This window comes from Oncorhynchus kisutch, linkage group LG1 (assembly GCF_002021735.2).
Source record: "Oncorhynchus kisutch isolate 150728-3 linkage group LG1, Okis_V2, whole genome shotgun sequence".
In the NCBI taxonomy this organism is placed as follows: Eukaryota; Metazoa; Chordata; class Actinopteri; order Salmoniformes; family Salmonidae; genus Oncorhynchus; species Oncorhynchus kisutch.
The window spans coordinates 23,359,048-23,372,010 of NC_034174.2; the positions used below are offsets into that span (position 1 = coordinate 23,359,048).

General features: G+C 45.1%; 1 protein-coding gene across 3 annotated transcripts in view; it reads right to left on the reverse strand.

The window, feature by feature from the left end:
- The window catches only part of LOC109876267 (FYVE, RhoGEF and PH domain-containing protein 5), a 99,914-nt gene that overhangs the window by 86,283 nt on the left and 668 nt on the right, over positions 1-12,963 (reverse strand). For all 3 annotated transcript variants that reach the window (XM_031804334.1, XM_031804299.1, XM_031804266.1), the window contains exon 2: positions 1,044-3,876. In XM_031804334.1, coding sequence (XP_031660194.1) covers positions 1,044-3,802 — 2,759 coding nt within the window. In that variant the 5' untranslated portion in view covers positions 3,803-3,876. The remainder of the gene's footprint in view (positions 1-1,043; positions 3,877-12,963) is intronic.

Below are 12,963 nucleotides of genomic sequence, written 5' to 3' on the forward strand. Positions count from 1 at the left end.
CGATGCGTCGTGCCTAAGAACAGCCCTTAGCCGTGGTATATTGGGTATATACCACACCCCCTCGTGCCTTATTGCTGAATTATTCTATGAATCAAAATATACTGTAATTGCATGTTAATAGAACACTCCATCTAGGCAAATCTTTCAAAATATAAATAATGAATTAAAATGATCACAATAAGTGTGAAATAAGCAGCTTTGCATACCGCAAACATAAGTTCCCAGGAATTGCTGTGAAAATTAATAAAACATCTGTTAAGAGGCCTGTAGAAATGTTCTGCCCCTATGAAAACACAGCCACCATCAAACAGGTGTCTAAATGTGACTGGAGGGTGACCTGAGGTGGCTGTAGAGAGTAGTGGCTGAGAACAGAGAGATTTGGTTCTAGCAGGTCCCAGTGAGTCCTCCTCCTATCTCTATTGTAAATCTCACCACCCCTCCTGGGCTCAATGAAAGAGAGGCAATTGGGGAAAGTGCCTTTAATAAAAGCGATCCTAAACTTAACCACAGGTGTCAAGGACAGGAGAGCAATTATACCAATCTACTCCTACCTCTCTCTCTCTTTTTCTCTCTCTCTCATAAAGCTCTGTCTACAGTGTTCAGTGTCTGTGAGCTATTCCATCCCCTCAAAAGACATATGAAACCAACACCAGGTGTGACCTTGAAATCCAGAAAATGACAAAGTGGGATAAGCTCTCCCACAAGCATTGTCCATCTTCCCAAACCCAATGAGCCTCCGCACAGCAGGCTGCTCATCTCTCACAGAACACAACACTCTCCAAAAAAGAGAAGTGTGGTCAGCCAGGAGCCCGCTGTTCATTTTAGCTACAGTTATCTCTCAGCTGGTCTGGAGATTGCAATGTTGAACTGAAGGAGCCTGGCCAAACCAGTTCACTAGAAAACAGTGTGTGCAGAGTACTATGGGGAAGAGCCCTCTCTGCAGACTGTATGAAATTGAGAGGCATTTTTTTCATGTGCTGGTAATTCAGTTCAGACAATCACTGAAGAGGCCCAACATCCGAGAGTATAATAAATTACTGTACCTTTCAGGCTCCTGCTCAGGTGACTGGGGTTTGCTGTCGATCCCAGGGAAGCTGTTCATATCCACATAGCCATCGTTGTCATTAGAGGGGGCCACCATGCGGTTGGGGTCCTCAAAGAACTCTGTGACAGTCATGGATCTGGTGGGTCTCCCTCCAGGGAGGATCTGGATGTTCTCATAGTCAGAGCTCATAGCTGGGATGTTCTCATAGTCTGATGTGTCTGCATTGGGGAAGGAGATAGAGCGGGGTTTGGTCAGGGGGAGGGGCATGAGGGGGCGACGGGAGCGCTCCTCGAAGGACTCTACCCTGGACACGCCCCTGCTTCCGTAGGCTTTAGGGTCTCCTTTCCTGTGATCTTTGTAGGGCAGGAAGGTTGAGGGCAGGTCTGGAGGACGCTGCTGGGGCTTCACCATGCGAGACTGGGACTGGGGCTGAGGGGAGCCAGTGCTCCTGCGCTCTAGGTCCAGGATTCTTGTTGGCCCGTGGTGGCTGGACTCAGAGGAGGAGCGCGAGGAGCGGCTGCTACCATCACCAAAGCCTTTAGTGTCCATTTTCTTCTTGAACTTCAGGGCCAGGAAGCGCTTGAATGAGGACTTCTGCTTCTTGGGCTTGTTGTCTGTGGACTCAGGAGAGACGCTGATCAGGAGGGATGGGGAGCTTTTAGTGACGGGTCTTTTGGTGATGTAAGCCAATTCAAAGGGAGGTGGAATGTCCACCAGAGAAGTTGGCGTGGAAATGCCGCTGGATGACTGGTGGCTCTGTTGAGAAATGCTTCCTGAAGAAGTGACAACACGTGGCAGATAGAGGGTGTCATCTGTCCTTTTCATCCTGTCTTCCTCTTTCAGCGATTGGGCAGCCTCTGTGTGAGCGCCTGATGACAGTTCTTGACCCTCTACGGAGTATGAGCGTGGGTATAGTAGGAAGCGGCGTGGCTTTAGAGAGGGGATGTGTCTGTTGATCTCAGGCTGCTCAGGACGTACCAGAGGTTCTCCATTTTGGTTTAAGGCCACAGTACAGTAGTCATGAGTACTCTGGTACTCTGATGTCTCCTCAGGAACCGTCTCAGGGACATAACCCGGAACTTTCCCAGAGTAGGAGCGTGACCGCGTCACAATGCTCTTAGAGATAAAGTTCTCCCCCTCAGAGTCAAAGCCAGCCTCCTCATAGATGTGCTCTTCACTATCTGAGTTGGAGTCCTCGTAATAAGGCACGATGTGGCCGTCCAGCTCCTCAATGTCCTCCTCGAAGGCCTCTGTGGTGTGGGCGAACACCACCCTGTTGGTGAGCTCTGGGGTCCGTGTCCGGTCCAGGTCTGCTGGCACTGTGATGTTACACAGCCTGAGACGGGGCTGGCAGCTGTTCCGCTGGCTGGAGAAAGCCTGCTCACGCTTGGCTGTTCTCTCTCTCACACTCCTCCCTCTGATCTGCTTCCTCTCCGTGTCATCCGTCTCATCATCGTCCCCAATCTCCACATAGTCCTCTGATGATGCACCCTCCAGATGCTGAAAGTCATGGGCCTCTGGGCAGAGGGAGTCATCGATGTCTGCGTATTCATCCATATCCTCCTTAGCTGTTTCTCTGTCTTGGCTGGATTGCTCAGGACTGTCCTGGACCTCACACTCTTCTGGGAGTTTCTGTTTATCCTCTAGCTCTGCCACGTCGTCCGATGACACATAATAAGGCTCTTGGTTAAAGGTGCCTGCTGTGTACATCTCCTTTGGAGTGTGTGGTTTGTCACCACAGCATATATCGTCGTGATTCACATCAGGCTCAGCGGTGCGAATCCTGTCAGCAGGCACCGCCTCAATGACAGAGTAAGGCCCAAACATATCCTCAGTGCTGCCAGAGAAACGGAAACGCCCAGAGGGGTCCTTGGTGGCACGCTCGGGCTGCCACACGCCTGTGTCACCGGGCTCACCAGTGTCACATGTGTAAACAGGCTCATCTGAAGGGCCAATCACGTCGTAGGGATAGTCTTCACAGACGGGTGTGTGTGTACAGCAGTGTGCTCCCAGTGAGAGAACCTCTGCTTCTTCCTCAGCCTCATCAGTGGGTACCTTGCACTGCAAATATCCACCAGGGGATCTGTCCTCATCCTCAAGCCCACTGTTAGTGTCTGCGGCAGGTTGACTAGGGAAGTTCCCATGATCATAATCCTCTGTGTCTGGTTCTTCTGCATCCTCTTCTGGACATCCAGTAGGCTCCCCGGCTGTTTCAGTCTCTTCAGATAAAATATTTTCTTCCTCCCTCCGCTCTTTGACACACTCTGCTTCTTCATTCCCTCTCTCACACTCTGAGAGACACGGCATCAAAACATCTTCAGGGTCCACAGATGTGTCATTACTGTCACTCTCAAGGTTCAAGTCATCTGTTTCTTTAGAGTTTTCCTCCTCTACTGCAATGTGAGTGTCAGTAGCACTAGTGTTATCCAATGGGGCTGCATCTGTCAGCGCCTCTCCCTCTCTCTCTACCTCATCTCCCTTCTCCTCCTGTTCACTCCCCCCTTCATCATCTCTGATGTCATTGAGGTTTTCTTCTGGTTCTGCTTCCTCCTGGTTGTGTTCTGTGGGGTGAGTTACGTGGTCCTCTGCCACCTCCTGGGGGTCCTCAGGTTCCTCCTCTGAGGAGGTCAGGTCTCCATTGCTCAGACCGTGAGGGGGGCACTGCTCCTCCTCTTGCTCTGTCTCAGATAAGGAGGGTCTGGGCTTTGGGGCGATGGGAGGTTTGGGACCCCGGGTAGAGGGACAAGGCTTTGACATCAGTTTGGACTGTACCTTGATCGTTAGGTGACTGCGGATCTTTGGTTGGGGAACTTGGAGTCGCTTCTGTAAATCTGGAAAGAAAAGGGGAGAAAAGTATGATTAATTTCAGTCCAATTGCAATGTTCAACCTCAATAGTAATTGAAGTAGTAGATGAAGGTGCAATACCTACCTAGAATCATATTTCCATACCCTTTTAAACATTTGGTTGAATTTTGGTTGTATGGATATATAAAAAGCAATCCCTTAGCCTTTGTTTTTATTTGTAAAGAGAAAAACTGAAGATTTGTCTCAAACTCTGTGATATGCAAATGGCTATCTACTGGGAAAACAACAAAGCCATAGGGAACACACTGTAGGAACAATAATATCTTCCTGACTGGAATATAGAGACGTATTGTTCTACACTTAAATGGCATGATCATCATTTAATGTTCATCAATGAATGAATTGATCAAAAAACGACATGCTCAGACAGACACAACCCAGTTTTTATTGTTTTCATGTTTTGAGACTCAGGCACTGCATGCATGTAGCTTACAGTCAAGTCCAGTGTTTTCTAGCTATTTGCTTTCAATAACTATTGAAAGTTAGTATAACACACTATAACACATTGTATATAGACTCCCCCTTTGTTTTCTACTGTGTTATTGACTTGAAAATTGTTTACTCCATGTGTAACTCTGTGTTGTCTGCTCACACTGCTATGCTTTATCTTGGCCAGGTCACAGTTGCAAATGAGAACTTGTTCTCAACTAGCCTACCTGGTTAAATAAAGGTGTTCTCAACTAGCCTACCTGGTTAAATAAAGGTGTTCTCAACTAGCCTACCTGGTTAAATAAAGGTGTTCTCAACTAGCCTACCTGGTTAAATAAAGGTGTTCTCAACTAGCCTACCTGGTTAAATAAAGGTGAAATAAAAAAACTTTAAAAAAACGAGTACAATTCAAGGATGGAGAACCTGTCAAAGATAGCTGACTGGTTGTTAAGTCTTTTCATGACACACAACTTACCCCTCTTCCTGTAATTTAGTACCTGTCGTGACACACAACTTACCCCTCTTCCTGTAATTTAGTACCTGTCGTGACACACAACTTACCCCTCTTCCTGTAATTTAGTACCTGTCGTGACACACAACTTACCCCTCTTCCTGTAATTTAGTACCTGTCGTGACACACAACTTACCCCTCTTCCTGTAATTTAGTACCTGTCGTGACACACAACTTACCCCTCTTCCTGTAATTTAGTACCTGTCGTGACACACAACTTACCCCTCTTCCTGTAATTTAGTACCTGTCGTGACACACAACTTACCCCTCTTCCTGTAATTTAGTACCTGTCGTGACACACAACTTACCCCTCTTCCTGTAATTTAGTACCTGTCGTGACACACAACTTACCCATCTTCCTGTAATTTAGTACCTGCCGTGACACACAACTTACCCCTCTACCTGTAATTTAGTACCTGTCGTGACACACAACTTACCCCTCTACCTGTAATTTAGTACCTGTCATGACACACAACTTACCCCTCTACCTGTAATTTAGTACCTGTCGTGACACACAACTTACCCCTCTTCCTGTAATTTAGTACCTGTCATGACACACAACTTACCCCTCTTCCTGTAATTTAGTACCTGTCGTGCACACAACTTACCCCTCTTCCTGTAATTTAGTACCTGTCGTGACACACAACTTACCCCTCTTCCTGTAATTTAGTACCTGTCGTGACACACAACTTACCCCTCTTCCTGTAATTTAGTACCTGTCGTGACACACAACTTACCCCTCTTCCTGTAATTTAGTACCTGTCGTGACACACAACTTACCCCTCTTCCTGTAATTTAGTACCTGTCGTGACACACAACTTACCCATCTTCCTGTAATTTAGTACCTGTCATGACACACAACTTACCCCTCTACCTGTAATTTAGTACCTGTCGTGACACACAACTTACCCCTCTACCTGTAATTTAGTACCTGTCATGACACACAACTTACCCCTCTACCTGTAATTTAGTACCTGTCGTGACACACAACTTACCCCTCTTCCTGTAATTTAGTACCTGTCATGACACACAACTTACCCCTCTTCCTGTAATTTAGTACGTGTCATGACACACAACTTACCCCTCTACCTGTAATTTAGTACCTGTCGTGACACACAACTTACCCCTCTTCCTGTAATTTAGTACCTGTCGTGACACACAACTTACCCCTCTTCCTGTAATTTAGTACCTGTCATGACACACAACTTACCCCTCTTCCTGTCATTTAGTATCTGTCGTGACACACAACTTACCCCTCTTCCTGTAATTTAGTACCTGTCGTGACACACAACTTACCCCTCTTCCTTTCATTTAGTACCTGTCGTGACACACAACTTACCCCTCTTCTTGTAATTTAGTACCTGTCACGACACACAACTTACCTCTCTACCTGTAATTTAGTACCTGTCGCGACACACAACTTACCCCTCTTCCTGTAATTTAGTTCCTGTCGTGAAACACAATTTACCCCTCTTCCTATAATTTAGTACCTGTCGCGACACACAACTTACCCCTCTTCCTGTAATTTAGTACCTGGCGTGACACACAACTTACCCCTCTTCCTGTAATTTAGTACCTGTCGCGACACACAACTTAACCCTCTTCCTGTAATTTAGTACCTGTCGTGACACACAACTTACCCCTCTTCCTGTAACACAACTTACCCCTCTTCCTGTAATTTAGTACCTGTCGTGACACACAACTTACCCCTCTTCCTGTAATTTAGTACCTGTCGTGACACACAACTTACCCCTCTTCCTGCCATTTAGTACCTGTCGTGACACACAACTTACCCCTCTTCCTGTAATTTAGTACCTGTCGTGACACACAACTTACCCCTCTTCTTGTAATTTAGTACCTGTCACGACACACAACGTACCTCTCTACCTGTAATTTAGTACCTGTCGCGACACACAACTTACCCCTCTTCCTGTAATTTAGTACCTGTCGTGACACACAATTTACCCCTCTTCCTATAATTTAGTATCTGTCGTGACACACAACTTACCCCTCTTCCTGTAATTTAGTACCTGTCGTGACACACAACTTACCCCTCTTCCTGTCATTTAGTACCTGTCGTGACACACAACTTACCCCTCTTCCTGTAATTTAGTACCTGTCGTGACACACAACTTACCCCTCTTCTTGTAATTTAGTACCTGTCACGACACACAACTTACCTCTCTACCTGTAATTTAGTACCTGTCGCGACACACAACTTACCCCTCTTCCTGTAATTTAGTACCTGTCGTGAAACACAATTTACCCCTCTTCCAGTAATTTAGTACCTGTCGTGACACACAACTTACCCCTCTTCCTGTAATTTAGTACCTGTCGTGACACACAACTTACCCCTCTTCCTGTAATTTAGTACCTGTCGTGACACACAACTTACCCCTCTTCCTGTAATTTAGTACCTGTCGTGACACACAACTTACCCCTCTTCCTGTCATTTAGTACCTGTCGTGACACACAACTTACCCCTCTTCTTGTAATTTAGTACCTGTCACGACACACAACTTACCTCTCTACCTGTAATTTAGTACCTGTTGCGACACACAACTTACCCCTCTTCCTGTAATTTAGTACCTGTCGTGAAACACAATTTACCCCTCTTCCTATAATTTAGTACCTGTCGTGACACACAACTTACCCCTCTTCCTGTAATTTAGTACCTGGCGTGACACACAACTTACCCCTCTTCCTGTAATTTAGTACCTGTCGTGAAACACAACTTAACCCTCTTCCTGTAATTTAGTACCTGTCGTGACACACAACTTACCCCTCTTCCTGTAACACAACTTACCCCTCTTCCTGTAATTTAGTACCTGTCGTGACACACAACTTACCCCTCTTCCTGTAATTTAGTACCTGTCGCGACACACAACTTAACCCTCTTCCTGTAATTTAGTACCTGTCGTGACACACAACTTACCCCTCTTCCTGTAACACAACTTACCCCTCTTCCTGTAATTTAGTACCTGTCGTGACACACAACTTACCCCTCTTCCTGTAATTTAGTACCTGTCGTGACACACAACTTACCCCTCTTCCTGCCATTTAGTACCTGTCGTGACACACAACTTACCCCTCTTCCTGTAATTTAGTACCTGTCGTGACACACAACTTACCCCTCTTCTTGTAATTTAGTACCTGTCACGACACACAACGTACCTCTCTACCTGTAATTTAGTACCTGTCGCGACACACAACTTACCCCTCTTCCTGTAATTTAGTACCTGTCGTGACACACAATTTACCCCTCTTCCTATAATTTAGTATCTGTCGTGACACACAACTTACCCCTCTTCCTGTAATTTAGTACCTGTCGTGACACACAACTTACCCCTCTTCCTGTCATTTAGTACCTGTCGTGACACACAACTTACCCCTCTTCCTGTAATTTAGTACCTGTCGTGACACACAACTTACCCCTCTTCTTGTAATTTAGTACCTGTCACGACACACAACTTACCTCTCTACCTGTAATTTAGTACCTGTCGCGACACACAACTTACCCCTCTTCCTGTAATTTAGTACCTGTCGTGAAACACAATTTACCCCTCTTCCAGTAATTTAGTACCTGTCGTGACACACAACTTACCCCTCTTCCTGTAATTTAGTACCTGTCGTGACACACAACTTACCCCTCTTCCTGTAATTTAGTACCTGTCGTGACACACAACTTACCCCTCTTCCTGTAATTTAGTACCTGTCGTGACACACAACTTACCCCTCTTCCTGTCATTTAGTACCTGTCGTGACACACAACTTACCCCTCTTCTTGTAATTTAGTACCTGTCACGACACACAACTTACCTCTCTACCTGTAATTTAGTACCTGTTGCGACACACAACTTACCCCTCTTCCTGTAATTTAGTACCTGTCGTGAAACACAATTTACCCCTCTTCCTATAATTTAGTACCTGTCGTGACACACAACTTACCCCTCTTCCTGTAATTTAGTACCTGGCGTGACACACAACTTACCCCTCTTCCTGTAATTTAGTACCTGTCGTGAAACACAACTTAACCCTCTTCCTGTAATTTAGTACCTGTCGTGACACACAACTTACCCCTCTTCCTGTAACACAACTTACCCCTCTTCCTGTAATTTAGTACCTGTCGTGACACACAACTTACCCCTCTTCCTGTAATTTAGTACCTGTCGTGACACACAACTTACCCATCTTCCTGTCATTTAGTACCTGTCGTGACACACAACTTACCCCTCTTCCTGTAATTTAGTACCTGTCGTGACACACAACTTACCCCTCTTCTTGTAATTTAGTACCTGTCACGACACACAACTTACCTCTCTACCTGTAATTTAGTACCTGTCGCGACACACAACTTACCCCTCTTCCTGTAATTTAGTACCTGTCGTGACACACAATTTACCCCTCTTCCTATAATTTAGTATCTGTCGTGACACACAACTTACCCCTCTTCCTGTAATTTAGTACCTGTCGTGACACACAACTTACCCCACTTCCTGTCATTTAGTACCTGTCGTGACACACAACTTACCCCTCTTCCTGTAATTTAGTACCTGTCGTGACACACAACTTACCCCTCTTCTTGTATTTTAGTACCTGTCACGACACACAACTTACCTCTCTACCTGTAATTTAGTACCTGTCGCGACACACAACTTACCCCTCTTCCTGTAATTTAGTACCTGTCGTGAAACACAATTTACCCCTCTTCCAGTAATTTAGTACCTGTCGTGACACACAACTTACCCCTCTTCCTGTAATTTAGTACCTGTCGTGACACACAACTTACCCCTCTTCCTGTAATTTAGTACCTGTCGTGACACACAACTTACCCCTCTTCCTGTAATTTAGTACCTGTCGTGACACACAACTTACCCCTCTTCCTGTAATTTAGTACCTGTCGTGACACACAACTTACCCCTCTTCCTGTAATTTAGTACCTGTCGTGACTCACAACTTACCCCTCTTCCTGTAATTTAGTACCTGTCGTGACACACAACTTACCCCTCTTCCTGTAATTTAGTACCTGTCGTGACACACAACTTACCCCTCTTCCTGTAATTTAGTACCTGTCGTGACACACAACTTACCCCTCTTCCTGTAATTTAGTACCTGTCGTGACACACAACTTACCCCTCTTCCTGTAATTTAGTACCTGTCGTGACACACAACTTACCCATCTTCCTGTAATTTAGTACCTGTCATGACACACAACTTACCCCTCTACCTGTAATTTAGTACCTGTCGTGACACACAACTTACCCCTCTTCCTGTAACACAACTTACCCCTCTTCCTGTAATTTAGTACCTGTCGTGACACACAACTTACCCCTCTTCCTGTAATTTAGTACCTGTCGTGACACAACTTACCCCTCTTCCTGTCATTTAGTACCTGTCGTGACACACAACTTACCCCTCTTCCTGTAATTTAGTACCTGTCGTGACACACAACTTACCCCTCTTCTTGTAATTTAGTACCTGTCACGACACACAACTTACCTCTCTACCTGTAATTTAGTACCTGTCGCGACACACAACTTACCCCTCTTCCTGTAATTTAGTACCTGTCGTGACACACAATTTACCCCTCTTCCTATAATTTAGTATCTGTCGTGACACACAACTTACCCCTCTTCCTGTAATTTAGTACCTGTCGTGACACACAACTTACCCCTCTTCCTGTCATTTAGTACCTGTCGTGACACACAACTTACCCCTCTTCCTGTAATTTAGTACCTGTCGTGACACACAATTTACCCCTCTTCCTATAATTTAGTATCTGTCGTGACACACAACTTACCCCTCTTCCTGTAATTTAGTACCTGTCGTGACACACAACTTACCCCTCTTCCTGTCATTTAGTACCTGTCGTGACACACAACTTACCCCTCTTCCTGTAATTTAGTACCTGTCGTGACACACAACTTACCCCTCTTCTTGTAATTTAGTACCCGTCGCGACACACAACTTAACCCTCTTCCTGTAATTTAGTACCTGTCGTGACACACAACTTACCCCTCTTCCTGTAACACAACTTACCCCTCTTCCTGTAATTTAGTACCTGTCGTGACACACAACTTACCCCTCTTCCTGTAATTTAGTACCTGTCGTGACACACAACTTACCCCTCCTCCTGTCATTTAGTACCTGTCGTGACACACAACTTACCCCTCTTCCTGTAATTTAGTACCTGTCGTGACACACAACTTACCCCTCTTCCTGTAATTTAGTACCTGTCACGACACACAACTTACCTCTCTACCTGTAATTTAGTACCTGTCGCGACACACAACTTACCCCTCTTCCTGTAATTTAGTACCTGTCGCGACACACAACTTACCCCTCTTCCTGTAATTTAGTACCTGTCGCGACACACAACTTACCCCTCTTCCTGTAATTTAGTACCTGTCGTGACACACAACTTACCCCTCTTCCTGTAATTTAGTACCCGTCGCGACACACAACTTAACCCTCTTCCTGTAATTTAGTACCTGTCGTGACACACAACTTACCCCTCTTCCTGTAACACAACTTACCCCTCTTCCTGTAATTTAGTACCTGTCGTGACACACAACTTACCCCTCTTCCTGTAATTTAGTACCTGTCGTGACACACAACTTACCCCTCTTCCTGTCATTTAGTACCTGTCGTGACACACAACTTACCCCTCTTCCTGTAATTTAGTACCTGTCGTGACACACAACTTACCCCTCTTCCTGTAATTTAGTACCTGTCATGACACACAACTTACCTCTCTACCTGTAATTTAGTACCTGTCGCGACACACAACTTACCCCTCTTCCTGTAATTTAGTACCTGTCGTGACACACAATTTACCCCTCTTCCTATAATTTAGTACCTGTCGCGACACACAACTTACCCCTCTTCCTGTAATTTAGTACCTGTCGTGACACACAACTTACCCCTCTTCCTGTAATTTAGTACCTGTCGCGACACACAACTTAACCCTCTTCCTGTAATTTAGTACTTGTCGTGACACACAACTTACCCCTCTTCCTGTAACACAACTTACCCCTCTTCCTGTAATTTAGTACCTGTCGTGACACACAACTTACCCCTTTTCCTGTAATTTAGTACCTGTCGTGACACACAACTTACCCCTCTTTCTGTAATTTAGTACCTGTCGCGACACACAACTTAACCCTCTTCCTGTAATTTAGTACCTGTCGTGACACACAACTTACCCCTCTTCCTGTAACACAACTTACCCCTCTTCCTGTAATTTAGTACCTGTCGTGACACACAACTTACCCCTCTTCCTGTAATTTAGTACCTGTCGTGAAACAAAACTTACCCTCTTCCTGTAATTTAGTACCTGTCGTGAAACAAAACTTACCCCTCTTCCTGTAATTTAGTACCTGTCGTGACACACAACTTACCCCTCTTCCTGTAATTTAGTACCTGCCATGACACACAACTTATTAAACCCTGCGGGCACTATGCTCTCTCACTCCTTGTCCATCTCTCTGCCTCTGTCTGTCTGTCTGTCTGTACTGTCTCTCTCATCTCACTCTCTCTCTCATTGTTGTTTTCCAACACCACTAATAAACTATTCCAGCAGACTCCCCTTGAGGACTCCACGCAGGAAGTCCATGAGGAAAGGACATTAAGAGCGCACCCTTACTCCTTCATGAACCCTTCTAGGAGTACAAATTCTCACACAAATGGACTTCCTTCTTGTCATTTTTCCCCTGACACACACACACTTTTGCTGAAAAGGTCCTTTCAGTGTGTCAAAGAACAATAAAACGGAGAAAAAACAAACATCCCACTAAGTCCCTCTGCAAACAACAGGATATGAATTATGCAACAAGAATTCAATTAAAACAAATGTTTAAAAAACAAATGAAAAATAGACACTGGAACCCTGACTGTGCCAAGCTCACATGATATGATCTCAGACTGTGAGGGAATCATGAAATGTCACCCATCAAATAATAACAATAATTCTATAAACTACACAGTAAATAGGCCAATCATCACAGTGCAGTAGAAATTCAGTAGATCTTTGGGTTCACCTCAAAAGTTGAATAAATAATCACACCATCGGTCATACAGTATAACATGCCACATGAATCACTCTATAGGCTG